This window comes from Podarcis filfolensis, assembly GCF_964270895.1.
Source record: "Podarcis filfolensis genome assembly, chromosome: 8".
Classification (NCBI taxonomy): Eukaryota; Metazoa; Chordata; class Lepidosauria; order Squamata; family Lacertidae; genus Podarcis; species Podarcis filfolensis.
Window position 1 is genome coordinate 27,114,423 of NC_139611.1, and position 27,818 is coordinate 27,142,240.

The 27,818-nt window shown below is 47.2% G+C and overlaps 2 protein-coding genes across 3 annotated transcripts in view; one reads left to right on the forward strand and one right to left on the reverse strand.

Annotated features, from left to right (window-relative positions):
- RNF207 (ring finger protein 207) overlaps positions 1-13,247 on the reverse strand; it is a 25,085-nt gene extending 11,838 nt beyond the window's left edge. Inside the window, exons 1-11 of one of the 2 annotated variants that reach the window (XM_083628686.1) lie at positions 12,410-13,247; positions 10,191-10,381; positions 7,358-7,487; positions 6,036-6,180; positions 5,389-5,470; positions 4,087-4,162; positions 2,951-3,076; positions 2,731-2,777; positions 1,848-1,920; positions 1,131-1,199; positions 484-552 (exon numbers count right to left, since the gene is read on the reverse strand). In XM_083628686.1, coding sequence (XP_083484812.1) covers positions 484-552; positions 1,131-1,199; positions 1,848-1,920; positions 2,731-2,777; positions 2,951-3,076; positions 4,087-4,162; positions 5,389-5,470; positions 6,036-6,180; positions 7,358-7,487; positions 10,191-10,381 — 1,008 coding nt within the window. In that variant the 5' untranslated portion in view covers positions 12,410-13,247. Of the gene's footprint in view, positions 1-483; positions 553-1,130; positions 1,200-1,847; positions 1,921-2,730; positions 2,778-2,950; positions 3,077-4,086; positions 4,163-5,388; positions 5,471-6,035; positions 6,181-7,357; positions 7,488-10,190; positions 10,382-12,365 lie in introns of both variants that reach the window. The other variant, XM_083628685.1, reaches the window with a different exon arrangement.
- Positions 13,248-14,979: 1,732 nt separating this feature from the next.
- RPL22 (ribosomal protein L22) lies at positions 14,980-26,178 on the forward strand. Its single transcript, XM_083629042.1, has 4 exons — positions 14,980-15,118; positions 20,923-21,027; positions 24,142-24,266; positions 25,963-26,178. Exons 1-4 carry the CDS (start codon positions 15,107-15,109, stop codon positions 26,105-26,107), a joined length of 387 nt encoding a protein of 128 aa, XP_083485168.1. The 5' UTR covers positions 14,980-15,106; the 3' UTR covers positions 26,108-26,178.
- The last annotated feature ends 1,640 nt before the right edge of the window (positions 26,179-27,818 follow it).

Below are 27,818 nucleotides of genomic sequence, written 5' to 3' on the forward strand. Positions count from 1 at the left end.
GCCAGGCCCAATTCAAGGTGCTCACATTGGTGTTTAAAGCTACATGACTCAGAAATATCTCAAAGACGTGCCTCCTTCCTTGCAATCCTTCTATAGTCTGCATTTGGCAGAGGGGCCCTTTCGATAGTTCTTTCTCCCTCAGAGGCTTGTGGAAGGGATGCAATCCAGGAGAGGGTCTTGTCTGTGAAGACACACCTATGGTGTGTAGGCAGCCTCATCTTTGTCTCCCGCAAAACTCTGGAAAGCCTCGGGTACAGAACCTGGACTTAAAGCACATGCCCAAATTTGGCTTTACAGGTGTGCTGCTAGACCTCATGGCACAGACTATATTCCAGGCTAGCCGGGTGACCTTCCCATGAAGAACTGATAGATGAAACAGGCATGACCCCAGAGGGAAAGGGGGGGGGTGAACATTTGCTCAAATGCTCTCTGGGTGCCTGGAGCTGCTGGGATGGCTCAGCAGGGAAGAGCAGAAACTTGTACCTTGCTCGTCTGGGAGGGCCTCAGTCGATGGGGCAGCTTGACGATTTTTTGCAGCCTCTCCATCAGTTGCTGAAAACAGAATTGTGGATGGTTTGGTCAGTTCTATGAAATGCCGCCCTCTGTTGTGAAAGCAGTCCCTGCCCCATGACTGTTTCTGGTCAAGAACAAGAACCACCTGGCCATCTGTCAGGGATTCTTTAGCTGTGATTTTTGCATTGCAGGAGGCTGGACTAGATGCGGCCCCTTCCAACTCTACAGTTCTATGATCTCCTTAGCTACTTCTTTCTTTCTAACTGCTCTCAAAACACCAGAGTCCTTGGCATAACCCCCGAGCCCCCAAACTCTGCTGTTGCTGTGTCTACACAGCTGTATTAAATGCACCATCTTCTCCCCTGATCCTCAAGCTGCCATTTCCTTCCTTGTCTTCCCTGTGTCAAAGTTTGGTTTGTAAACTCCTTGGGGCAGGGCTCCATCCTCTTTTTCCTGATGGAAGTACAAAGATTCATAACCACCAGGTGCTTCTGAGCATCTGCAGAGTGCTTTTCTTGCCCTGGAAACTCACAAGAAGGGCTTTGCGCCTCATCTGAGTACCCACAGAGGCAGCTGTGATAAGGGGGTGTTATTTGAATTTGTGGGTGGTGACTTACATAGCCTAAATCAAGGAATTCAGCCTTGTTTGCAGAGCTGAGGAAAGCAGAGCATGTCACCAGGTGGACCTGAAGAGGAGAGGAAAGAAAACATGACACCTGTGCAAATACCAAAACTATGAGTACTTGGATCAGAGGCACCAAGAGGGCCTCTGAGCATGTGCAAAGGGCGTCTCTCTCACCACTGAGCAGGCTATATATGCCTCCTCCCCTCTGGGGTGGGGAGACAGGGCTCCCTCACCTTAGACTGCTTGGCTTCCATGAAGACCTAAACCTCACTCAATTTTGGTGTCAGTCCAACCACAACCTGCCATTCTACGTTTTATCTCATGAGACTTCCAAGTGCCTCCAAACTCTGGCAAAACTTGACATATAATTTTAGGAAACGAGGCTGATGGTACCTTACCTGACCTTGAAGGTTAGGGTGCACTATAAATATAATGCAATGCAAATATAGAAAGTGGGATTCTTGTCTTATCCTTTGTCATTCAGATTGGGTGTATTTTTGTTTGTTTACTCAAATTTGCACCCTCTCCACCTCAAGCTCAAGGAAGCACCCATCGTTTTATCCTCACAAGCACCCTGTGAGGTAAGCAGGGCTGAGATATGGTGACTGTGCCTGTTGAATTCTTGCCTGCCATATTACTGTTAATGTGCAGAGAGCCTTCCTTTTGGGGGGGGGGAGGAATGGCCACCTTCCCGATTCAGGTGCTTTACCTGTAGGGTGGGCAGCAAAGATGCCAAGTGTGCCAGCTGTTCCTTGAAGGCTTTTTCCTTTTCTTCATACTGGCTGGAAATGACAAAAAAGGGGGGCCTATTATAAGGCTGCTTATGCACAAAATGAGAGAGCTCCACAGTTAGAGAGGTGGGAATGAACCTGAAATGAGCTAACCGATGATATTTAAAATGCATCTGAGGCAGCCAGGAAAACTTCCATTCCTCTTAATAAAGGTAAAGGGACCCCTGACCATTAGGTCCAGTCATGGCTGACTCTGGGGTTGTGGCGCTCATCTTGCTTTACTGGCCAACTGAGCTTCCGGGTCATGTGGCCAGCATGACTAAGCCGCTTCTGGCGAACACAGAAACGCCATTTACCTTCCTGCCGGAGTGGTACCTATTTATCTATTTATCTACTTGCACTTTGATGTGCTTTTGAACTGATAGGTTGGCAGGAGCAGGGACTGAGCAACGGGAGCTCACCCCGTCACAGGGATTTGAACCGCCGACCTTCTGATCGGCAAGCCCTAGGCTCTGTGGTTTAACCCACAGCGCCACCCGCATCCCGCTTTGACAATAGACCTCCATAAAAAGAGCCCTGCTGGACCAAGCCAAAGGCCCATCAAGTCTAGCATCCTGTTCTCACAGAGGTCAACCTCCTGTGGGAGGGAGTTCCAAAGTTTAACTACCTGCTGCATGAAGAAGTCCTTTCTTTTTATCTGTCCTGAATAAATCCTTCACAACACATGAGCAAGGTCTGTGTGGGCTGTTGTTGTCGTTACACTAAAGTTTTGTTTGGATAAGCCCCGAGACACTCCTGCTTCTTTTCTGCCAACAGGGGAAAAAAATCAGACAAGGAGTTTGAGCACGGGACCACTTTTACCTCTGAACTACTTTCAAAAGCATCTTCTTCCGCTCTGCCAATTTCTCCTGTGGGGGAGAGAGAGAAAGAGATGGACTGTTCCTCACGTCAAGCGATAGGCAGCCTCCCTCCCTCCACCACAACTGGGCTTCTAGGGGGTAGGTTGCTGCCTCAGAGAGCATCCCCTGCAGGCAGACTCAAGCACCAAGGCTGCAAGTGACCCTTCCCTGCCGCAATTCACCTGCATGCTGCTGAAGAGCGAGTTTATAGATGTCTCCTCCTCATCCGCGCTGTTGCGGACCTCCTCGATCATGGCTTTGAGGAGCACTATCGCCTCCCTGGTGGATGTCTGGAGCTCTTTCACAGCCTGAGTCGCAGGGCAGAAAAGGCGAGTGTTGAAAACTGCAGGCGTTATCAGTAGGGGAGCAGAGCAGACCCCACGGAAAGGGCAAGATTAAGAATCATAGAATTGCAGCATTGGAAAAGATTTCAAGGATCATCTAGTCCAACTCCCTGCAATGCAGGAATCACAGCTCAAGAATGCCTGACAATAGCTGCTCAACCTCTGCTTAAATATCTCCAATGAAGGAGAGTCCACCACCTTCTGACGGTCAAATGGCTCTTCCTGTCAGAATATCCTGTCATTTGAATCCATTGGTTTGGGTCCTACCAGCTCCCATCAGCCCCAGCTAGCACAGAGGGTGGGAGTTGTAGCCCAAAGCATCTGGGGGCACCAGGTTGGCAAAGGCTGATTCTACCCCCCTTCCCCTTTTAAAAACAACTTACATCAAAGGCTCCTAGATGTACATTCTGTTATTCAGAGCTCCTTCACCCAAATCTCAACCCGGAGCCCATTTGCAAAACAGATGATGATGATGATGATGATGATGATAATAATAATAATAATAATAATAATAATAATAATAATAATAATGTTATTTTTATTATTATTATTTATACCCTGCCCATCTAGCTGAGTTTCCCCAGCCACTCTGGGCGGCTCCCAATCAAATGTTAAAAACAGTACAGCATTAAATATTAAAAACTTCCCTAAAGATGGCTTAAGTGTCCTAGCCAGGAAAACCAGTCACACAACTGTATCAGTTCCCAAATCCACAGCCTTCCAGAAACGATGGACCACGATTCCCATCAGTCCCAGAAAGCACAGTGGGGTTGATGGGAGTTGTAATCTAAATCATCAGGTGAAGGCTGCCATCGCCAATTGGCTCAAAAAACGGGGAGGCTGTGCCTGCTCCAAGATGATCTGGGAATAACCGTGACCAGATGCTTCTGCCTAGGTTGCATCAAGATAAAGCGTCTCCCAGCCACAGCCCCCCCCCCCCCCCGCAGTGAAACCTCTTCAGTTTTTATACCCACCATCACGGCCTGGTCTAGCTTCTCACAGCCCTGCATATACGCAGTCTCAATATCGATGCAATGCGCTCGACTCTCCCTGGAGGAGGGAAGACCAGAGAAGGAGGTATCAGAGGGGAAGTGCTGTGGGTCAGCGGCGGAGTATCTTGTTTTGCATGCAGAAGGCCCCGGGTTCAGTCCCCAGCTCTAGGAAGGTCTGGATATGTCCCCAGTCTATATTCGTGGACAGCTGCTACCAGTCAGTGTCAACAACACTGAGCTAAATGGACCAAAACTTGCCATTTAAGGAAGCTTCCTATATTAAGTCTTTGTCATCCACAACATGACCGCTTTCTTTCTTTCTTTTAAAAAAGGGTATCCTGTGGCAAGGAGTTCCACTGGCTCATTATGCACGTTATATAAATGTAGCAATGCTTGCAGATGTGTGTGTGTCAAACCCATCAGGGTTCAGCGGGCAACTCTTAAGCTTTCATCTTTGGATGTTGTTGTTTTTTTAATAAAAAATCATAATATTCATTTAGCAATTCCATTATCTCAGTTTATTTTTTCCGAAATGCTTTTTCTCCCCCCCTTTTTTTTACTTTGCCTTCAAACAAAACCAACCCAACAACATTAAACGTGCTTCCAGATGACCTGTTAATTGTGCATTCATCCTGATATGTTTGCAGGGAGGTTCCATGATCTTGTGTCAAAGGTAGTTCTTATCCCACCCTTCCCATTTTCCTATCATTTACCGGAAAAAATCACAGTCTCTTGGGGAAGTGGGTTGGTTGCACAAGTGCTCCTAATCAACTGTAGCTGTGCAGCCTGAATTTGCCAGTATGTGAATGAACTGCACTCCCCAGAAAGTAGCAACAAAAGTCTGGAGGCAGCCTTAAGAAGATATTTCCTGGGTTTCCCATTCTCTCAAGCTACTGTACCACCTGCTTTGCATCCTCTGATGCCTGGAATACCCTCCTAGATCCTGAATGTGGTGCCATTTCCCTCTTTTCACTTCTTCAACACCCCCCACCCTGGTCCATGAAGTCTTCAACTTCTCCCCAGACGCACTGAAATTTAAATCTGTGTAAGAGCATATTTTGTCATTTACTGCTTTTTCCTTTCCCTGTTCTCTCCCTGCTATCAGTCTTTAGACCAAACTTTGGCAGCCTGGCTTAGGCTATGAGAATTGCAGTTCAAAATATCTGGAGAACCCCTCTAAATGCTAAGCTCCACCTCGGAGCAGGGACCTCTCTTCCTGTTTCCTGCAAAAAGCCATGCCCCATCGATAGCTTGTGATGTAGATATGAAGTAACAGCAACTCACACGGGCATGTCCCGAAAGCAGTTGATGCAGAGCATGGACTTTTTCTCTGTTGAGAACATGATGTAGAGTTCCTCATGAAGTGCTGGAAGAGACACAGGTGTCACTTTTAAGCTTGAAATAAAAAAAAAATAGACAAAAAAGAAAAAACCTCCACCATCTTCTGAGGGAGCACATTCTACTATCAAACAGCTCTATTGAACCACCACCTAGTGGCGTAGCAATAAAGCTGCTGGCATGCTCGTGAAGCTAAGCAGGATCTGGTGTGGTTTTAAATTGGATGGGAGACCACCGCTTACAATTAATGGAAGTTGAGCTAAATAACTCTCAGGGTCCCTTCCAGCTGGACAATTCTTTAATTCTATGACATGCCCTGTAAATAGAAACAGCTCTATCAAAAAGTTCTTAATGTTTATTCAGAATCTCCTTCCCTGTAATTTGAATCAATTTGTTCAGGTCCTTCCCCTCTGAAGAAGCAGCAGAAAACAAGCTTGCTCCATCTTCCATGTAATGGACCGTAGATATTTGAAGAAAAATCTACCCTATCCCCTCTCAGTCTTCTTTCGGCTAAGCAAATCCTACTCCCTCGATTGTTTCTCCTAAGGTTTGGTTTCCAGAGAGTTAAGGAAGGCTATGGGAAAGACACTTACAACATTTCTTGTGGATGTCTTTGATACGCTTGGTCAGTGAGACGATTTCGTGGCGGGAGAACATTCTGGCTTTGTGGGTCTCCTCGCGGCACTTGGAGCAGAGAGGCTGGTGGCAGGTATTGCAAAAATACATGGCGTCCAAGTCCTGGGGGAGGTGGGAGGTTAGAGGGCAAAGCTCTGGTTGGCATGCCTGGGCCACCACCACACATTGGCAGAATATTTTATTCAGTGGCAACAGTGGGTGCCCCAGGATGTGCACCGCAGCATAGATTGCAACACAGAGGCAATTTTTAAAACAGCAGTTTGACAGTTTTTGACTGCTTTTTGTGAAAAGGCTGGAGAAATTCCATTTGAGCCTAACTAACTTGCACGGGTGGCGCTGTGGGTTAAACCACAGAGCCTAGGACTTGCCAATTAGAAGGTCGGCAGTTCGAATCCCTGCAACGGGGTGAGCTCCCGTTGCTCGGTCCCTGCTCCTGCCAACCTAGCAGTTTGAAAGCACGTCAAAGTGCAAGTAGATAAATAGGTACAAGGTAAATGGCGTTTCCGTGCGCTGCTCTGGTTCGCCAGAAGCGGCTTAGTCATGCTGGCCACATGACCCGGAAGCTGTACGCCGGCTCCCTCGGCCAATAAAGCGAGTTGAGCGCTGCAACCCCAGAGTCGGTCATGACTGGACCTAATGGTCAGGGGTCCCTTTATCTTTACCTAACTTGCACTTGTGGACAAAAACACAGCTCTCCTTTCAAATTCCCACTTCTCTGAATTTCACAATGCAGTTCTCCAGCCAAGAAGCGAGTACAGAAATACGTGGACTGGGGGAAAGTGCGCATTAAAACATACCCTCCAAGATGCTGCAGAGGAAAATCGGGATGTGTGTCTTTTGGGGGCCACACTCTCATGGAAGCCAAAATGGGGTATCCCAGGATCCAATCAGAAGCCAGGATGGCTTCTGTAATTCCGGGATGTCCTGCTTAGGGGTATGTTAAAAATGCATATATTAAGTGAGATTAACATACAAAAATGCATTATATTTTGGAGAATGGCCTTACAAAAAAATGTGTATAGTATGCAGAATTGCTTACAGGCAGGTGTAGCATTAGAAGAAATGCACACTAAAAAGCTGATGAATTTTCAGGATATTTTTTTCCTTTTTTAAAAAAATTGCACATTGGTGTGGAAATGTGGAGGACTAAACAATGACTGGACAAAACTAGAAATGGAAAGAAAATGAAACGGGCAGATTTGCCCATTTCTAGTTTTGGCTGAATCCCACACAGTGGTCTTGACCTTCAAAGGCCTTCTTTGCCGCCCTCTCTGCTTACCTGCTTTGTACTCTGCAAGTCACAATTTGCACATTGGACCTCCTCCTCACAATCCCCAGAACTGTCCACCAAGAACTTTAGAAGCCGGTCTTCTGGAGGGAGGCCATTCCCCCTGACAATGGACTGGTGGCTGCAGAAGGAAGACACAGGGAGAAAGAGGAAGCCCTGGGAAGGATGTCAAAATAATACAGGAAGACTCATGGAAGGATGTTGAGATATGTTGCTTTATTGGACTGGGCACTTTCTGCAACACAGAATCACAGAACTGTAAAGTTGGAAGGGATTCCAAGGGTCATCTATTCCAACCCACCGCAATGCAGGAATCACAGCTAAAAAGTTAATGCCAGAATAATGCTGCATTCGTGGTGGATTTATTCTGCTCTGCGGTGCTTCCCAGTGCTATCGCATTACTGCCACCCAGAGGGAGGCAAAGAAGCAAAACCCCAGATTTTTTGTTGTATTTAACATTATAGGACTTTAGCAGGAAGTTATGGGTTATGCACTGACTGGAAATGAAGCAGTGTGACTGTCCCAAAAATATATGCAGGTGTTGATCACGTAGGACTGTTTGAAAAGCATCCTGAGAGTAACTTGTCACGAATGCACAAGAAGAAGGGACCTTTGGATGAGCCTCAGAGTTGGGTGGAAATAATCCCCATGGAACACAATGAAACTTGCTTCTCAGCAAAGAGGTATAAGATCGATTTCCTTATGGACAGGAAAACCAGGTGTGTAAATGAACAAGCTTTAACTATTTTTATTTTATTTAGATTTTATTTTTATTTATTTCATAACATGTAGACATGGCTTGATTGTTTAAAAACCCCTTGGAGTGTTTTACAAAAAGATAATGGGTGGGTTGCATTTGTCTCCCCCACCTGTTGCACGCCTTTGCCTGATTTGGCCAAGGCGCGCTTTCTCTCTCTCTCTCTCTCTCTCTTTCCCCCCTTCCTGCTGCCGAACTGCATTCCGCTGGAGCTAAAAGGGGAGACATTCAGCTCAGCAGCTGTTCACACCTGAAGCTCATTGTGTGATGGGAGGCTTCATGTTTCAGAGGCGAGAGAAGTGCGGATTTGCACGCTGGTTTCCAGTGGGGGGGAGGCAGGGGGAAACAGACAAATTGACACTGCTCACGCCTAAAGCGGGGAAATGGGGCTCTTCTTAATGTTGAACAGAACTCTAATAACCCCCTCCTGTTTCCCAGTTTCTGTCCCTGGCAGTTAATCACAAAGCCTCAGATTCCTTTGGCAGCTACGGTCAAACCTGATATGGGTGTCTTACAACTGAAGACAAAGGCCAGGCATTAGCCTGGTCACGGCTTCCCTTTTTAGGAAGTCAATGCCTCATTCCTCTTCCGCTAATTCCCAAACTCTATTCCTGGCTCACACTAGCGAGAGATTTACTAGGGCCCCTCCACAAGATATGTTTATTCAGCCAATGTTCTGGTTTGCTTGTGCAAAGTTGGCACGGAGGTTGGATGATGTTTATTGAACACCCGTTCTGATTTATTTGCCGGGAGATGACACAGGGAACATTTGTCCAGTGTGCATTTGCTTGTGGCGTATTCATACATTTCCCCCCCCCCCCCGCTGATCATTTGTTCATCCCACACTTTTCAGTGCATCTCCTGTTGCTTTCCAAACCACAAGGAAGTTTGATGCTTTTTTAAAGGGTGATTTGTTGCCCCAGGGTTACAAAACCCTAAAGTTCTAACACAGTACTGCAAATTTGTACATGTCTCGGTTTTGCCCTTGTAGAACTCAACAGAGAAGAGGATAGGGACAAAAGGTACATACCGGGGTCAGCAACCTTTTTCAGCCATGGGCCGGTCCACCGTCCCTCAGACCCTGTGGGGAGCCAGACTATATTGGGAGGGGGAATGAATGAATTCCTATGCCCCACAAATAACCCAGAGATGCATTTTAAATAAAAGGGCACATTCTACTCATGTAAAAACATGCTGACTCCCGGACCATCTGCGATTGGGCCGCATCTGGCCCATGGCCCTTAGGTTGCTTACCCCTGGTACATACAATGAGCTACCGCTACCTGTCATTGGGCTCAACTTCTTCCTGTCTTTGGTTATTGCGCCACCTACTGTTGGACTCCTTGCTTTCTGCCCTACCAGTCCCAGTGAGCATTCAGCACGACAGTACGATTGTCACTACATAACATAATACTGTACTATGCAACATAAACATCAAGGGAATTGTAGAAATACCATTGCAATAATAAGAAATGTGTAATAAAACAGATTTTCACAGCAGCATAAAATGAGAGAATTAGCAGCTGGTTTCTAAAATACAGACAACGCAGAGCAGTAGATGCAACGGCCGGCTTGTCACTGGGTCTCTCCTTGGCAAGCAAGCAAGGAGGAGGAGAGCAGCTGGTGATGATAGGGGTGAGGAGGAAGCAGACACACAAATGGAGGGGGTGCTCTGGAGGGGTCTTCCCAGGGGCCCTACAAAATCTGCAGGCTGTGCCCATCTTGCATGTCTCTCCCAAAGATGCCCATATCCTGCTGCTTGGATGGATATCTGTAGTATCTGGATGGAAACTGGTTGTAAGGAGGCAAGGTCAGAGCAATGACTCATGCAGAGATGCAGTGGGCAGCCTCCTCTGTGGATAGAACCTTTGGGCTCACAGCATACCAACCTTTACTTATTTAATGCATTTCTCAAATTACCGTACAAGCATTTCTTGCAGTACACAAAGGGCTCCAAACTGGCACCAGGCTAGTGCAGAAGTACAATAACCCATCGGTAAAAAGGGCTGCTTATCCCATCACCCAAATATCTCTGGACTGTAGGGGAGCAAGATGGTCCTTCCTTACCCACAAAGAGGGCATGTCAGGCGGCTCTCAATGGCGCGGCCCCGCAGGCAGCTGGCGCAGAAGTTGTGGTAGCAGTCGAGGAGGCAGGGGTGTTCATACTGCTCGTGGCAGAGGAAGCACACCAGCGGGTGGCAGTTGGCGTTGTCCAGGTCGCAGAGGTTCTCCAAGGGGGAGAAAATCCCACCAGACATCTGGAAGGGTAGCAGCGAGAGAGGAGAAGGTTACTGGAGAGGCTAGAGGGGTGACTGGCCACAGAACAAGAAGCAGCCCTTTTGAATTGCACAGGCAAAGAGTCCTGTGGAAGCAGAAAGGCGAAGAGCTCTGTGTGAGCTCAAAGCCTACACATCCCTTTTGCGAATTCAACATTGGCCTGTCAAGGTTATTACAGAATCTCCCAAACATCTGAATGAATTTAGTCTAACCCCCTGCAATGCAGGAACCACAGCTAAAGAAACCCTGACAGGTGGCCACACACCTCTGCTTAAAAATTTCCAGTGGAGGGGAGTCCACTGCCTTCTGAAGTAGTCTGTTCCACTGCTGAACAGCTATTACCACCAGAAAATCCTTCCTAGTGTTTCCTTCGGATCTCCTTTCTTGTAAGTTGAATTCATTGGTCTGGGTCCTGCCCCCTGGAGCAATTGATAGTCAAGGTGAGTTTTATTTCTGAATGGGAGGCCCACTCATAAACCTCTCTGCTTTTAGGGAGTCTGTGTGTTTAGCACTTGCATGCCCTCAGAGGAGCCCATCCTTAGTGTTTGTGCCGGAGTCATTGATTTGGGTATCCACCCAGGTTCAAAAGAAGAAATCCCAGAGCAGTGGCTCATGCAGAGATACGGCAGGCAGCATCCTGTGCTGCTAGGGTGCTTTGGGCTCAGAGGTGCTTTTAACAATTTCATTTTTTCTCACAGCACATTATGTGTTCTCTTGCAGCACACCACTGTCTATTGACACTGAACTATTAAAATGTTGTATTCTCTAAGACCAGTAGGCACTGTGTGTATTTATAGCAAGTTACACACACATTTATAAGGATCACAAGTGTGTGTAAAGGCTAAAATCAGTGATTTTCTATTGCTTGCTTCTGGCTAGAGGAAATGAGGTAGCAATTGAGACATATTTCCACTCTAGTAATCAAAGAGTGATTAAAAACTATTTATGCACATTGCTATCCCACACCAAACAGAATCCAAAGTCCTTCCAGCTTTCCCATTTTTGATTGCCGAAAACTTTAAAAGGTTGGGGAACCAGAAATCATATTTTAATTTCTGAAGAAAATATACTGAAAGGTGTTTGGGGTTTTGGTATACCATACTTTGGTAAGTTCATCTTTAGGTTGCAACGGTTTCATTGGCTCTACAGTGACCTCCGCTGGCAGAACTCAGAAATACAGTGGAATTGATACCAGCATGCCTGGTTGAAGATGTCATATTCACACACCTCAAGATTTTCTCCTCCACAGGGACAGAGAACAAAAGTGTGCAAACAATGTGTGAAAATTTTGCTTCTGTCCAGTTGCAAGTACACATTTGGGGAGCCATAATGTGCTGTGGCTTCCATGTATAAATAGAGGCAATATTGACACTTGTATGCAGTTTTCACACATTACAGTACATACGTGTTCATCCCCCCCGCTCCATCACCACCCATGTAAGGAAAACACAACCATGATCTGCTTTGTCTTAAGCTTTACCATTAATATGGATTAATGGGCTGCAAAGACCAGTGAAGGACGAATGGACAGCGAAAGGGTAATATTTCAAGAGTGGATGCTAATCCCTTCATTTCATTCTGAAACAGCTGTTTTGGGGACAAGTCTTGAGGGCTTTGTGGATAGTGATTCATCATGTTCTGGATGCATGCTATTAAGCAAATTGAAAATAGCAGAGTGCTTCCTTTCCTACTAGGTCAGTTGTTCCCCAACTGCGTGGCAGAATGGCAACTTCACACTGAGGAATAAATAGATCTAAGGGAAACCTTGTCAGCCACTGAGCCTGTATGAGTCCTTCCTACCTAGAATTTTGGTAAGTTTGGAGAATTCCATCCAGGAATTTAGCCATGCACCAAAATTAATGGACACAAATTAGTCTGAGGAGGACTAACATTGGTGATAGCCCTATGAATTTAGGCCTGCATCAGTTGAGTGGGTGTCATAATTACAATTATAAATGATCTCACCTCTGCCATGCTGTTCTTTTGGGTGGAGGGCAGAAACATCTTACCTTTTCCGGATTTCCTTCGGTCTTCTCCACTTTGCCCACTTCTGCAGTGATCGATTTGCTGCCTCCACTTCCCCACTTGTTTCAGTTCAAAATTGCTGTAACTTTCAGCCGACCAGTCTATAAGACAAACTACCACCTGTTTAGAATTGTAGTAACTTGAAAAACGTGCCCTCCTGGACAAGAATTTCTGCTGGGACAATGGCAAAATAGTCCTCCTTCTGAAAGACAGCAGTCAAATTTCAGGTGTGCACCCATGGCGTTAGAACAAATACGGACTTCATAAATTCTTCTGCAGAAGCTCAGTAAGTATGGGTACTTTGGAGAAGACGCCGTGTCAAATTTGAAGAGGCAAAAAGTTCATCGGCTCTTGTATCTCATTTCCTGGGAAGTGCTAGAAAACCGTCTGCTCCCCCAGTTCCCTTGGGATTGTTTCTCTGGAAAGGCAGGATAATGAAGAGGCAAGTGCAAATGTCTATCGACTGACGGTCTGCTTCCCTTCTCCAGCACGTCAGAATCTTTTCTCTCTCATTCACCGCCGCTGTCAAGGTTCATTCAAGGTCAGATCAAGTGCCCATGTGATGGAAACAAAGCAAACTCCCTCCGTGTTTCAGAGGCCACGAGGATTAGCAAGTTGAATGGCCATTTCAAAGGAGTAAGACAGGTAGACACTATGCACAGTCACTGGTTATGGATAGATCAGCCTTCTCCAAGCAGGTGCCCTCCAGACATAGCTGTCAACTTTCAGATTTGAAAATAAGGGATCAGCACCCTCACCTGTCCCGGGGACAGGCTACAGGATATCTAACAATCCAGGATATCAGCGGGAAGCAGCGGGAAACGGCGCTGGAATAAGGGAATTTCCTGCAAAAAAAGGGAAGGTTGACAGCTATGCCTCCAGATGCTGAACTACAGCTCCCATCAGTGCCACTGGTGCTTTTGGGAATTGTAGTTCAATGTCTGGAAGGCACCAGGTTGGCAAAGGCTTACAATAGATGTTTCTTTATTCCAGTCTTCAGTCCATGACATCTACACATAACCATTGGCAATATTACCACATGAATTTCCAACCCACCCAGCCCCGCAAGTCCTTGGGAAAACCTGTCAGCATTGGTTTCTCCCGATTTACACAATTTTTGTATCAATTTCTGCTGAATACGCACACTTTTCTTGCAAACAATTTTACCAATATAAGCAATTTTAAAGGTGTGCTTACCACGACCCCCTAATATAAGCATCTTTGTACACATTTTTGAGAGCTGGAGAAGCAAATTGCAAAATTTGGAAAAGTGTTAAATTCCAAGGAGAGCTGCGTTTCAGTTCGTGGATTGTTTGAGGAAGTTAGGTAAATCTCCCCCATTTCAATCACCGGATCTTATTTTCTCCTAGCGAGTTCTGCCTACCTAGACAACCATTTATGTATTTACAGTAAACAGTTTTGAACAGGGGTCAGCAAACCTTTTCAGCACGGGGCTGGTCCACTGTCCCTCAGACATTATGGGGGGCCGGACTATATTTTTTGGGGGGGGAGGGGGAAAGGAACGAATTCCTATGCCCCACGTACACTGGCGAAGGAAGAGGCGTGCGGGGGGAGCGTGCCGCCCCCCATAGTGCGATCCCGGTGGGGTGCCATTGCTGTCCCCCCCCCCCCCCGCCTGTACTAGGCGCCACACCCCCGCAGGTGACGCGCCACACCCCCAGGACACGCCCCACGCCCCTGCCTGCTCTCTGCCCCTCCCCCGGTGCCGGAGCATGAAGCTCTGCCACTGCCCACAAATAATCCAGAGATGCATTTTAAATAAAAGCACACATTCTGCTCATGTAAGAACACCAGGCAGGCCCCACAAATAACCCAGAGGTGCATTTTAAATAAAAGGACATATTCTACTCATGTAAAAACATGCTGATTTCCAGACCATCCACGGGAAGGATTTAGAAGGCGATTGGGCCGGATCCAGCCCCAGGACTTAGTTTGCCTACCCATGGTTTTGAATGTGGGAGGAATACCTTGAGAAGGATATATATCTGTTAATATACAGGGAACATCAGTGCATATGCATGACTGGCTCTCATAAAGAAACAGAGAGGCAGCTCTATGTTATCTGGAGCATTTTTAATTTTTTTATTACATTAACATTCTTTTTTACTTATTTGAAAACTTTATTTATTTATTTATTTATTTATTTAATTTAATGAATAACGAGACCAATAAAGTTTCTTTCCTTTCCTTCTTTCTTTGAATTAGTGGAATACTTCGTTAGTCTCTTTATGCATTTCATACGGTATTTATTTATGACATTTCCCCCTCAACCTCGTCTCAATCCCCTCAGGTAGCTCCGAGCAGCGCCTGGAACTACAACTCCCATCAGCTCCCGGGAAGGGAGGAGGAGCAGGATGGGAACTGGGCCAAAGGTATTGCTCAATCCCTCCCCGCCATGCTTCTCTTTGCGGCACACCTCCCAGCATGCTCCGCGAGCAGCGGCCTTAAGAGGACGGGACGCCGAAGGCGATCCCCACCCTACCCGCTCGTCTCTATGGTTATATCCTCCTTTCTCTCCTTCCCCCGCCCCTCCTATGCGGCGAGTGCGCAAGCGCACGCCGCCTGACGCAAGGGCGGAAGTGGGCAGGAGGGCGGAGCGGAAGTAGGCGCATGCGCGCGGCCGCCTTCTTTTTCTCTCTTTCCCCCTCGTTGCTGCCGCCATGGCGCCTGCGGTGAGTCTCCGGCCGAGTCGGGCCTAGAAAGGGAGGTCCAGGGTGGTGGGGTGAGGCTCGTGACGTATTAAGGAAGCGGAGGGGGGTTGTTGGCGGTGACGTCATAAGGAGCAGGGAGGGGAGGGAGTCTACCTGGCCGGGGGGGGTCCCCCTGCCCCTTCCTCCCTGCAAGGTAGGCCTCAGCCTCTCCTCCCACCCCATGAAGCGCGTTTCTGACTTCCCTGGACCCGCACCCTTGTTACTTTCCGGGGTAGGCTCTCTATGTCCCCCCTGAGCATGTGCAGAGAGCAGCTGAGCTCTTGGATATGGCTCCAGAAGGACAGCGCAGGAAGCGAGGCCTACCCATAAGAGCTGCTGGATGAGGCCAAAGGGGGCCCCATCCAGCCCAGCGTCCTGTTCTCACAGTGGCCAACTAGGTGCCCCAAAGTGAACCCCCCCCAAGCAGCACGTGAGAGCAACAGCCTCCTCCCACTTCTACTCTCCAGCATTCTAAGGTAGAATGCACTGTCTATGGAGGCTCCATTGACAAATCTTACAAAACTGAGAAGAGCCCTGCAGCCCCTGGAGCGGGCCAAAAGGGACCCACCTAGTCCAGCCCAGTTCTCACAGTGCGCATCAGGCATACGCAAACTCCGGCCCTCCAGATGTTTGGGACTACAATTCCCATCATCCCTAGCTAACAGGACCAGCAGTCAGGGATGATGGGAATTGTAGTCCCAAACATCTGGAGGGCTGGAGTTTGCCTATGCCTGGTGCACATCCTTCTTCTCACAGCCCTGCTGCACCCTTTATATCAGAGACCCCTTTTATCTCTCCGTTTATCTCAGAGGCTTCAACTGGGGTGCCTCAATGGTTGCCTTTTGGACTCCCAACTCCCATTGCCCATGCTGGCTGTGGCTGATGGGAGCTGGAGGCTGAACATCACCTGAAGGACCATAGGTTTACTACAAACCATCAATAGTTTACTGCAGGTGTAGCCAACATGAGACATTCAGATTTTGCTGGACCATAGCACACACACAAATTTATTGTGGTCCATAGACCCAAAATATGCAGTGCAGAGGCTGCTGAACAACTATAGCTTTCATCGTCCCTGACCATTGAGCATGCTAAGTGGAGCTGATGGGAGTTAAGAGTCCCAACAGTATCCGGTGTGTGTGTGTGTGTGTGTGTGTGTGTGGCCCTCCTTGCCATTGATTTACACATAAGCATTTGGGGGAGAGAATAGTCTCTCTAAAGGGTCGTGGCCTGCCGCTTTATGTGCAGTCCACACCTCACCCAGTGTGATTGTCTGTGAAGCCAGGTCACATTATATATAGAACATGTGTTCAGACACACATGTTGTGCAGCTCTGATTGTTGGCAGTCCAGGGTTCACCAGTGTCCGCTTTCCAACTTGTATGGGCCACCACTTTGTGGCTGTGTTGGGTATGAAATTGAAAAATCTGCCTGTGAGATGGGGACCAACACCAACTTGCAGTGTCCCCAGTAATATTGGCCTATATCCAACACTCTGTAAAGTCACAGAATTCAGTGGGCTTAAGCTTGCCTGTGTTGGATTTAGACCATTAATTCCCCCCACCCACCCCATATGACCAGGTGACACTTATTCACTCATACAGTGGATGCTTGGGTTGAGAACGTGATCCGTGCGGGATGCACATTGCAACCCGCAGCGGCGCATCTGTGCACGCACAGGTTGCAATTCAGCACGCATGCGCAAAGCGCAATTTAGCTTTCTGTGCATGCATGACTGCCGAAACCAGGAAGTAACCCATTCCGGTACTTCCGGGTTTCGGCGATCCGTAATCCAAAAAAACGCAACCTGAAGCATCTGTAACCCGAGGTATGATAATATAAGAAAAAATGTGTAGAGTGGGCAGAATGCTGAACCTGCTGTATAATCCTAGCCACAATATTTAAGCTATAGCTTTGTCTTTTGTTCCAATTATTGGTTGCAATAAGAGCTATTTTAAACTCTCAGGTTGCTGTGTTTATTATTATTATTATTATTATTTCTTCTGTACTACTTTTCTATCGGAACAGTCAAAGCAGTCAGTAAGAAAACAAAAAAACACACCATATCAAAATTTAAAGCTGAAACATAAATCTAATGAAACTATGAAAAGATGGCATACCTTCATATTTTCACATCAACTCCTCAGGAAATTGACTGACAGCGGGGTCAGACTAAAGGCACACTATATTTTTGGCCACAAGTTATTTATTTATTTCCTAAGATTTAGACACTTTTCATTGTAGAAAACCTCAAAGTTGTTTATAAGAAGAATAAAACAATAACATTATTGGTAAAAAAAATTAAAAAAACAATAATTTGAAACATTCAAATCAGCAATAAACTAAAAACAAATTAAAGCACACATCAACATTCTAGATATCAGGGTAAAGGTAAAGGTACCCCTGCCCGTACGGGCCAGTCGTGTCCGACTCTGGGGTTGCGCGCCCATCTCGCTTAAGAGGCCGGGGGCCAGCGCTGTCCGAAGACACTTCCAGGTCACGTGGCCAGCGTGACAAGCTGCATCTGGCGAGCCAGCGCAGCACACGGAAACACCGTTTACCTTCCCGCTAGTAAGCGGTCCCTATTTATCTACTTGCACCCGGGGGTGCTTTCAAACTGCTAGGTTGGCAGGCGCTGGGACCGAGCAACGGGAGCGCACCCCGCCGCGGGGATTCGAACCGCCGACCTGACGATCGGCAAGTCCTAGGCACTGAGGTTTTACCCACAGCGCCACCCGCGTCCCTAGATATCAGGGTAAGCTTGTCTGCTAAAAATATTTTTGTTTAGATATCAGGGTAAGCTTGGCTAAACAAAAATATTTTTAGCAGACACTGAAAAGTATACAGTGAAGGTGCCTGCCCAGTGTCGGTAGGCAGGGAGTTCCAATGTGCAGGTGCTGCCACATAACAAAATTGATTTTTTACAAATGCAGATCAGGTAATGGGGTAGCTGTAACAGTGCCAGTTCTGCAGGCACATATGGGGTCAGGGGTTCTTGCAGGTAAACTGGTTCTGAAGTTGTCAAGGGCTTTACAGTTGTACTTTGGTTTTCGAACAGCTCAGTTCCCAAAATTTTTGGCTCCCGAACACTGCAAACCCGGAAGTGACTCTTCCGGTTTGTGAACTATTTTTGGAAGCTGAACATCTGACGGGGCTTCCGCGGCTTCTGATTAGCTGCAGGAGCTTCCTGCATCCAATCAGAAGCCGCAATTTGGTTTTTGAACATTTTTGAAGTCAAGTGAACTTCCGGAAGGGATTCCATTCGACTTCCAAGTTATGACTGTACAGTAACACCTTGAACTTGCAAATCTCTTAGCACAGCTGTTCTATGTGGACAAAGTCACACCTCTCAGCAATTGTGCTGCAGCGTTCTGCACTAACTGCTGCTTCTGGATCAAGCCCAAGGGAAGCCCCAAACCATGAGTTTGTGCCAGATGTGATCTATAGTATTCAAGATTAGTATGTGCACATACTAAATGTCTTTTTTTTTTTGCCTTTAGGTTACTGAGCTAGGTTGCTGGAGCACTAGGGAAGACCTGACTGTCCAGCTATCTAGGGCTAGATCACTGCTTAGTTGCTTATAGTCCACCAAAATGCTTAGGTTTGTTCACACACAAACAGTGTTAGTGGTTGCATCCAATTAAGTCCTAGGCTCCATCTGTACTATACATTTAAAGCTGTCTCATACCACTTTATGCAGCCCTGGCTTCCCTCAAAGAACCTTGGGAAATGTAGTTTGTTAAGGGTGCGAAGAGTTGTTAGGCGGCCCTCCTCCCAAGGTCTGTCACAGAGCTATAATTGCCAGAGTGGTTTAACAGTCAGTCCCTCTTCCCAGGTAACTATGAATTGTAGCTCCGTAAGGAGAATAGGGGTGTCTCCTAATAACTCTCAGCAGCCTTAAGTTCCCAGGATTCTTTGGGGGAAGCTATGACTGTGTATGTGGGTTAAACCACAGAGCCTAGGACTTGCCGATCAGAAGGTCGGCGGTTTGAATCCCTGCGATGGGGTGAGCTCCTGTTGCTCAGTCCTTGCTCCTGCCAACCTAGCAGCTCGAAAGCACATCAAAGTGCAAGTAGATAAATAGATACCGCTCCAGCGGGAAGGTAAACGGCGTTTCTGTGCACTGCTCTGGTTCACCAGAAGCGGCTTAGTCATGCTGGCCACACGACCCGGAAGCTGTACACTGGCTCCCTTGGCCAATAAAGCGAGATGAGTGCCGCAAACCCAGAGTCAGCCACGACAGAACCTAATGGTCAGGGGTCCCTTTACCTTTACCTATGACTGTTTATAAAGTGGACCTGCATTAGTAATTTCTCTTAATTTTGGTGGGTCTGCTCTGAGTAGGACCAGCATTGATTACAGCCCCAAGTTCATTTATATTATTCAGTGTATTAGTGGTCTGGTGGTGTGTTTGTGTTTTGACATTCTTTTCTAGCAAAATCTGAAAAAGGTGCCAGCTTTCTACAAAGCTTGATTGCCTGGAGTCGCTTCTGGCTCTCTGTAGACAACCAGATAAGGGGGCAGTTAGCATCATCTGCTTGTGGTCCTGCTAGCTTGCAGCAGATAGCTAGGCCAGCATGGATTAAGGGGAAATAGCCACCCACTGGTGTTTGTCCCCAGTGCTTGATAGTCAACATGCTGCCTCTCACTTCCGCTCTTTGCTGTCATGGCTGAGGGCGAATGACAAACTTCTTTTCCAGAATTCTGCGAGGTAGATTAGCCTGAGCTCCTCTAAGCCCAGTGAGCAACATCACTCCCCTCAGGAGGCTTCCAGTCAGCCAGAGTTAGGAAGAATTAAAGCATGGGATAGCAGCAGATAAAGCAATAAGAAGAAACCTACTAGGAGTGAAGAAAAGTTGGCCCTGGGGCAGCTTGACAATCTTGGAGAAAAAAGGGGATTTTAGGAAGGACTTTTTAAAACATGGTTTTGGCTTCAGAAGCTTCACCATGAAAGGCATTGTAGGGGCAGAAGATTTAGGTTGGGGAGAGCAAGAAAGATTGGGGGAAAATTTGAGAGGAGGTGCAGCTGGTTGTAGAGCCCTGCGTTTAAGGACGAGGAACTTCTAGATTGGCTGAGAGAAGTGGCAAGGAGCCAGCACAAAGATTCAACAGGTGTGAGTCAAAATCAGGGTGTTGGGTGGGGGGAAAAAGGGTTTGGGAAAACATGTGATGTTGTGCAATTTCTTCTCTATATGGGACTCACCTGATGTTGCGAAGAGGATGTCTGGTTTTGCAGTGAGCATCGGCACCAATAGGGAAAGAAAACATGTTTATGGTTATTGTCACCTCCTGTAAGGCATCTAAAGCTGTTAGCTAGAGGGGTAACCGTGTTAGTCTGTAGCTGCAAAAACAACAAAAGAGTCTTACTAAATTTATTATGGGACAAACGTTTGTGGACAAGAATCTGCTGAAAAACAATTTCTTACCTCTTTACTGCATTCCTCAGTACTTTAATTTCTCCTTTTGGGTGGCAGGGACCAGTGTATAGTCAGTGTGATCTACCCTGAATCTTTTGGTTAAGTTTAGACTCCAGCCAAGATGAAAAATCTGGGTTTGGGGAGGGACAGCTGCCTGTTTCACCCCTCCCCTCCTACATTTGGCAGGCTGTGAGACATTAGTTTTATTTATTTGTTATAGAAAGCTATATACTGCATTTCAAGTATAGGAAAATAGCTAAAGCGGTTTTCAGCATATTAAAATAATAGAAGAGCCCTTAAAATTTCCTCTCTGGTGCATGTGCCCGGATTTCTTGAACAATAGTAACCTCTCTTTCTCTCTCTCCTGCAGAAGAAGCTTGTGACGAAGGGTGGCAAAAAAAAGAAGCAGGTTCTGAAGTTCACTCTAGACTGTACCCATCCAGTAGAAGATGGCATCATGGATGCTGCCAACTTTGTAAGTTCCCGGCCCTTGGAGGCATTGACCACCTCTGGAATCCCATTAACTGCCTGCACTTGCTACTCTGAGAAACCAGGCACATCTCCCACACAGATTGCAAATAGAAGATCTGGTTGCTTTGCTGCCATCTTTGGAAATGGGAGGCACTTCTGTCTTGTTCAGGGCTTCTGTTTCGGAGTGTGTTTTTGACAGGCAGGGTATGCCTCCTTGTGCTGTCGAAAGGCTGCTTGCAAATAACACTACTAACGGGAGCATCTGCTGTTGTCTCTGATCTCTCCAGCTAGCATGGAGGTCAAGGCTATTGATGGCTGCTAGCCGTGATGGCTGTGCTCTGTGCTCCAGAGTCGGAGGCAGTAACGCTTGTGAAGTGCTCTTGTGGCTGTAAACCGAAGGAGGGGAGAGTGCTCTTCTGCTCTGCTCTTTCTTACTGTTTTCCCACTGGGGCATCCGATTGGCCGTGGTGAGAACAGGAGGCTGGACCAAATGGGCCACTGGCCTGATGCAGCAAGCTCTTTTCATGTCCGTGCTGCATACACTTGGTTGCAACTGGTTTTGGATCCTGCAGGAGGTTATTGCTGGTTTGGGGTGGGGGAACCTTGTACCCTCCAGAGAATGTTGGATTCCAGCTCCCATCAGCCATAGCCAGTGTGGCCAGATTGGTCAGGGATGATGGGACTTGTAGTCCAATGGCCTCAGCAAGGCCACCAGTTCCTTATTCTTGCTTTGTGTCCTGTTTTAGAACAGTCTGGTTTGGAGTGGGCAGATCTTGGAGCTCTGTGTATGTGTGTGTATCTGAAGTTGGTGTGGCAAAGCCTGATGCCTGTTTGCTTGTGACACTGCCGTTTTCCTGCAGTGCATGCATTCAGCTCTGAACAAAGCAACTAGGTATGTGCTTGCACTAATGCTTTGTCTCAGTCAGACTGCTGGGCCATCCACCTCAGTGCTTTCCACCCTGACTGGCAGCAGCACTCCAGGGCTTCAGATGAGGACTCTTCTCAGAGTATCGCCAGTAGTTTGGATACCCCAGTGGGCTGTCCCTTTTCCTTGTTGGTTGTGCATTCTTTCAAAGGCTTCTATGTATCGTAAATCCTTTCTTGCTTCTGCCATTGTCTGTATTATACATGCAGATTTATTCAAATTTATTAATCACTCGTGGGGGAAAAGGAATCACCTTAGGCAGAGGTGAGGAGCCTGTGACCCTCCAGGGGTCAGCAAACTTACCGCGCCTCGGGCCGGTGTCTCCAGCACTGATCGTGCGGTGGGCAGGGGAGCGCGTGCCCATACGCTATTTCCGGCGCACTTCCGGGTCGGAGGAGCACCGGAAATAGCTTGTGCGCATGTGCGCAGGCCTCCAACCCAGATGTGCACCGGAAATAATGCTTGCGCATACGCAAATAACGCTTACGCATGTGCACAAGCTATTTCTGGTGCTCCTCTTGACCTGGAGGTGGGCAGCCACGCAGTGCAGCGGCAGTAAGAGCGGTAGCGGGTGGCAGGGGTTGCCGCGGGCCGGATAAATGAGTCCCTCGGGCCTTATCCGGCCCACAGGCCTTAGTTTGGCGACGTCTGCTCCAATTGTTGCTGAACAATGACTCCCATTGTCCCTGACCATTCTGGCTGGGCCTAATGGACACTGAAGCCATGTGGCAGCCAGAGAGCTGCAGGCTCCATTTCTCTGGTCTGCACTGACTGGCAGCAACTCTCCACAGTCTGGGATAGAGAGAAGAGTTTGCCAAGCCTGCTGCCTGAGAGATTTCCATGAGAGGCGCCCAGGATTGAACTCTGGACCTTTTGTGCTCTGGCGCTAAACTACGGCCCTCCAGAACAACAAGGATGTGGAACCTGTGTCCCGTCCCCAGGTGTTGTTGGCCCATCATCCCTGACTAGAAAAGACGAGAGATGGAGGACCATAGGTTCCCCATCCTTGATCTAGGCATCCTTTAATTGGCTGGTGGCCTCACATTGTTCACAGATGAATATTATGGGTCATGGTTCTTCTCAACATTTGTGAGAATTACGTTGAAGTCTCTCATTAACCTTTGCTGGGTTTTAGACCTTTAGAAATTGGCAGTGTTGCCTCCTTTTTCAGGACATTTGCATGTCCAGTTTTGTTGCAGAACAGCCTTCCCCAAGCCTGTGCCCCCCAGATGTTTTGGGACTGCAGCTGGCTGATGGGATCCATAGTTCAAGGCCTCTGGAGGACACCAGCTTTGGGGAAGGCTAGTGTAGTGGTCGCAAGGGACACGGGTGGCGCTGTGGTCTAAACCACTGAGCCTCTTGGGTTTGCCGATCAGAAGGTTGGCGGTTTGAATCCCCGCGATGGGGTGAGCTCCTGTTATTTGGTCCCAGCTCCTGCCAACCTAGCAGTTTGAAAGCACACCAAAAAAAGTGCAAGTAGATAAATAGGTCCTGCTCCGGCGGGAAGGTAAACAGCGTTTCTGTGCACTGCTCTGGTTTCAGTGTTCCGATGCACCAGAAGCGGCTTAGTCATGCTGGCCACATGGCCCAGAAAAATTGTGGACAAACGCCAGCTCCCTCGACCTGTAAAGTGAGATGAGCGCTGCAACCCCAGAGTCGTCTGTGACTGGACTTAACTGTCAGGGGTCCTTTACCTTTACCTAGTGTAGAGATCGGGATTTTGGACTAAGACCAGGGAGACTTTGGTTTAAAGCCCTGCCTGTACAGCCATGATGCTCTCAGACGGATCTTTGATCAGTTACTGTCTCTCAGCCTGTCTTGCAGGGTTGTTGTAGCGATGAAATGGATTGGTGGGTCCAGTTTCACCGCCTTTATCTTCCTAGAGGGAGCAATGGCAACACAAACATGTTCTTGAAAATAAATAAAAGGTTAGGCATCCCCTCGTAACAGTCACTCTTCAAGCGCTTGTTGTTTCTTTAGAGCATTTGTTACGCACTTTTCAGGCAGAAAGGCTCCCAGAGTGGCCAGCATACAATCATTTAAAATGAGACAGTCCCTTCCTGCAGGTTTACAACCTTAAAAAATGCAGCACGCAAGGGAAAAGGGACGGGGAGGGTAGAGGAAAAACAAATTAAACTGGGGTGCCAGTTCTTAAACAGGCATTCCTATTTTTTTTTAATTATTTTTTTGCAGGAGCAGTTCCTGCAGGAGCGGATCAAAGTGAATGGGAAAGCTGGGAACCTTGGTGGGGGTGTGGTGACCATCGAGAGAAGCAAAAGCAAAATCACAGTCACCTCAGAGGTTCCTTTTTCCAAGAGGTAAGGAGCCATGCGGGGTTAAAAGACTGGGGTGGGGGGTGGCTTTGACTTAAAGAGGCCTTGCCTCTTGACGTACTTCAACTGTGGTATTGCCTCTGGCCCTCTGATGTTGTACAACTAGGTGCAGGCTGAGAAAAGAGGATCACCCAATGAAGCTTATGTGCTGCTTCATATAATATATTTTACTCATTGCCACAGGGAGTGTTGTTGACCACTAGCTTTTGTGCCTTTAAAGGGGGATTCTTGGAGGAGGAGGAGGGGAGAAATCTCTTCATGGCTGCTATTCATAAGGACTATTTAGAACATCCATCTTCAGAGAAATCTTGGCTCTGAATTACCAGTTGGTGGGGTGCAATAGTGGAAGAGGGCTATTTATTTGTTTATTTAATTACTTCCCCGCTTTACCATAAGGAAGGTCTCTGGGCGAGACGCAACATTAAAATACACAGTTACAGTGGTAGCTCTGGTTGCGAACGGGATCCATTCCGGAGGTCAGGCCGGATCCTGAGGTTTTCACAACAAAAGAGACTGCTTCTGTGCATGCGTGCACGGCGAATCACTTCCGGGTTTGCCGCTTTTGCAACCTGAAGTTTACGTTACCTGAGGGTAACGTAACCCGAGGTTCTACTGTATATTTAAAAAGCCTTGAACCAAAAAAGTGTGAAAACAATATAAAACAGTTCTATATATAAAACATTTCCAATAAAAATGTTATCATGCAGCTCCCGTTTGAGGATTTGTAGTGTCACAACACAATCCTGGATTTGTGTGAAGTCCAGGTGGGATAGAAGAACAAAAGTGGTTTTAAATAATGGTGGAGGTTTGAGTAGAGCAGGGCTGGAGTAACACAGAGGAATGAGTGAATGGATATTTATTTGCATCAGCCACCAGCCATAACAATAAAACAAACAAAATGTGGTATACAAAGAATAAAGGTAAATATTCACTTATATAAAATACATTTTGAGGGTTTGGATCAATAGTCAAATAATGGATCTTATTCTAATTGCCCCAGCTAAAAACCTTGCAACCTGAACACAGAGGAAAACATGTAAGTTTGAGTAAAGTGAGCAGGTGGTGTCATGGAGGGCAGGATGGAGGCAATTTAAAACAAGATTTGAGTACAGTGAGAAGGAGGGTTGGAAAGGCTCTGTTGTGCTGGTTTGTGGGGGGACTGACAGGAGTTGAAAGTCCAAAAATATTTTTAGGGGAATGCAGGCCCTCCCAATCCATGTATAAATGAAGCAAAACTGCTCATTTAACAAACTTGAATAATTTTTTTTTTTCTTGGCTTGGGGTATTGAAGAATGCAAGCCCATGAAACCAGTTTCTTACTCTCTGGGTGTCCTACTGAGTCCTTCCTCTAAGCCTTGGAGATTTCATTCGGTGTCGTCAACTCACCTTCACACCCAGAAACAGGGAGTTGGAAATGTGATTTCTTAAAAAATACAATGACAAGAAAGCTAAGGGTTTTTTGGGTTGCCCAGATTTTACCCACATTTGCATATATCATGCCTTTTGGGGATCTTGGGCTGCTGCATCCCCCATCAGGCGACTGAGATCCTGTTGCCGTTGACTCAGCTTGAATTATTTAAGCCGCTCGAGAACCGGGCGTGCGACTGACCCAGCGGACTCCGGTGGCATCATTTGGGGGCCGCAGTCAGTTTGCTTCCCTGCTTCTTTGTTCCTCCTGCAGATACCTGAAGTACCTCACCAAGAAATACCTGAAGAAGAACAACTTGCGCGACTGGCTCCGCGTGGTCGCCAACAGCAAGGAGAGCTATGAGTTGCGATATTTCCAGATCAACCAGGATGAAGAGGAGGAGGAGGAGGAAGATTAAATGCAAAGGAATCTGGCAATATTTTGTACATTCACTTTTCCTTCAATAAAATACAGTGAAAGTTGTTATAACATTTCTGCTTGTGTGGTTCTGTCTGGATTGCAGTCATGTAAACACAGAATAGATGTCCGCACCAAAAGCTTCCCCTGTTCTTTGCTGCCCTCTACGGAGAGATGGTGGTATGGGCTTAGGGGTAGGGATCCCCAACTTTTTCTTTTGCCCAAGCAGAGCCAGCCCACCTGTGGCGTGGGGCGAAGTGGTCCTGTGGGCACCTCTGCCACTGCCAGAAAGGCAGCACTGGCAGCCAAAACCTCACAAAATCTCTCCAGGGTAGTGGCGCCACAGTCACGTGTTCCCATTTCCGATGTGCCCAAGAACCCACTTAGAAATCTCAAACTCGGGATCGCTGCAAAGGGCCCATTTTGTAGAAGAAAAAACTGGCAATGCTCTGAAACACCACCCGTCCCCATAGGGGAAAACAACTACCCACCCCAAAACAAAACACGGGGGGGAAAGACCACCCCCAAAGGTTGGGCAAGCCCTTCACTCCCCCAACCAAACTATCTTCTCCACAAGCTAAAGCACCTCAAGTTAAAATTGGGAATGTGTTGGGTGCTGGTGTTTTGAGAGGGTCATTGTGCCTGTGGGTGCCAGCCTAGGAGACTGGGCTGAGGGGAAGGTTCATCCCCTTGTATTGGGGTGGAATGAAAGGGCTGCTGCAATGCAGGTGCGGGGAATCTACAGGTGAAACTCGAAAAATTAGAATATTGTGAAAAGTTCATTGATTTCAGTAATTCAACTTGAAAGGTGAAACTAATATATGAGATAGACTCGTGACATGCAAAGCGAGATATGTCAAGCCTTGATTTGTTATCATTGTGATGATCATGGCGTACAGCTGATGAAAACGCCAAATTAACAATCTCAGAAAATTAAAATATTCAAGGAAATCAGCAAAACAAGGTTTGCAAATCAAGCAAGATTGGACCTCTGAGAAGTGGAAGCACATCTCGCTTTGCATGTCATGAGTCGATCTCATATATTAGTTTCACCATTCAAGTTGAATTACTGAAATCAAGGAACTTTTCCATGATATTCTAATTTTTCGAGTTTCACCTGTAACTACCAAGTCCCGTCTGCCCCAGGAAGCATGGTCAAGGTTGACGTTAGGAGTTGTAGTTCATCAATGTCTAGATTCCTAAAGGCTCCCCAGACTTGCTGTGATGGAAAAGGCTTCATCATTGGAGAGAGGGGGGCAGAGCATGTGTTTGTATAATAGGGAAGAGGAGGCTGGTTTCAGAGGGAGGGTGGATGTATGAAGCAGTGTGTAGAGTATTGAAGGTGGTTGGGTTTGGGGTATTGACAAGATGCACTAGTGGCCTGCCAGAGGGTCTGGAAACCAAGCCTTAGGAGGAGCAGCTGAGGAAATTGGGGACGTTCAGCCTGGAGTAGAGAAGACTTTGTGGAGGTGATATGACTGCCCCCTTCAAATAGCTGAAGGGCTGTCACATGGAAAATCTGAGCGAGCCTGTTTTCGGCTGCTCCCGAGGGGAAGAACCCAAACAAATGGATTCAAATGGCAAGAAATGAGATTCTGACTAAACTTTAGGAATAACTTTCTGACAGTAAAGAGCGGTTTGACAGTGGGCCAAAGTCCCTTGGACTTTTAAGCAGAGATTGGATGGCCATCTGCCAGGGGTTCTTTAGCTGT

Coding starts and splice junctions, on each gene's coding strand:
- RPL22 (XM_083629042.1), top strand. Junction 21,028..24,141: donor TCATGGATGCTGCCAACTTT/GTAAGTTCCCGG, acceptor ATTTTTTTGCAG/GAGCAGTTCCTGCAGGAGCG. Junction 24,267..25,962: donor GAGGTTCCTTTTTCCAAGAG/GTAAGGAGCCAT, acceptor TTCCTCCTGCAG/ATACCTGAAGTACCTCACCA.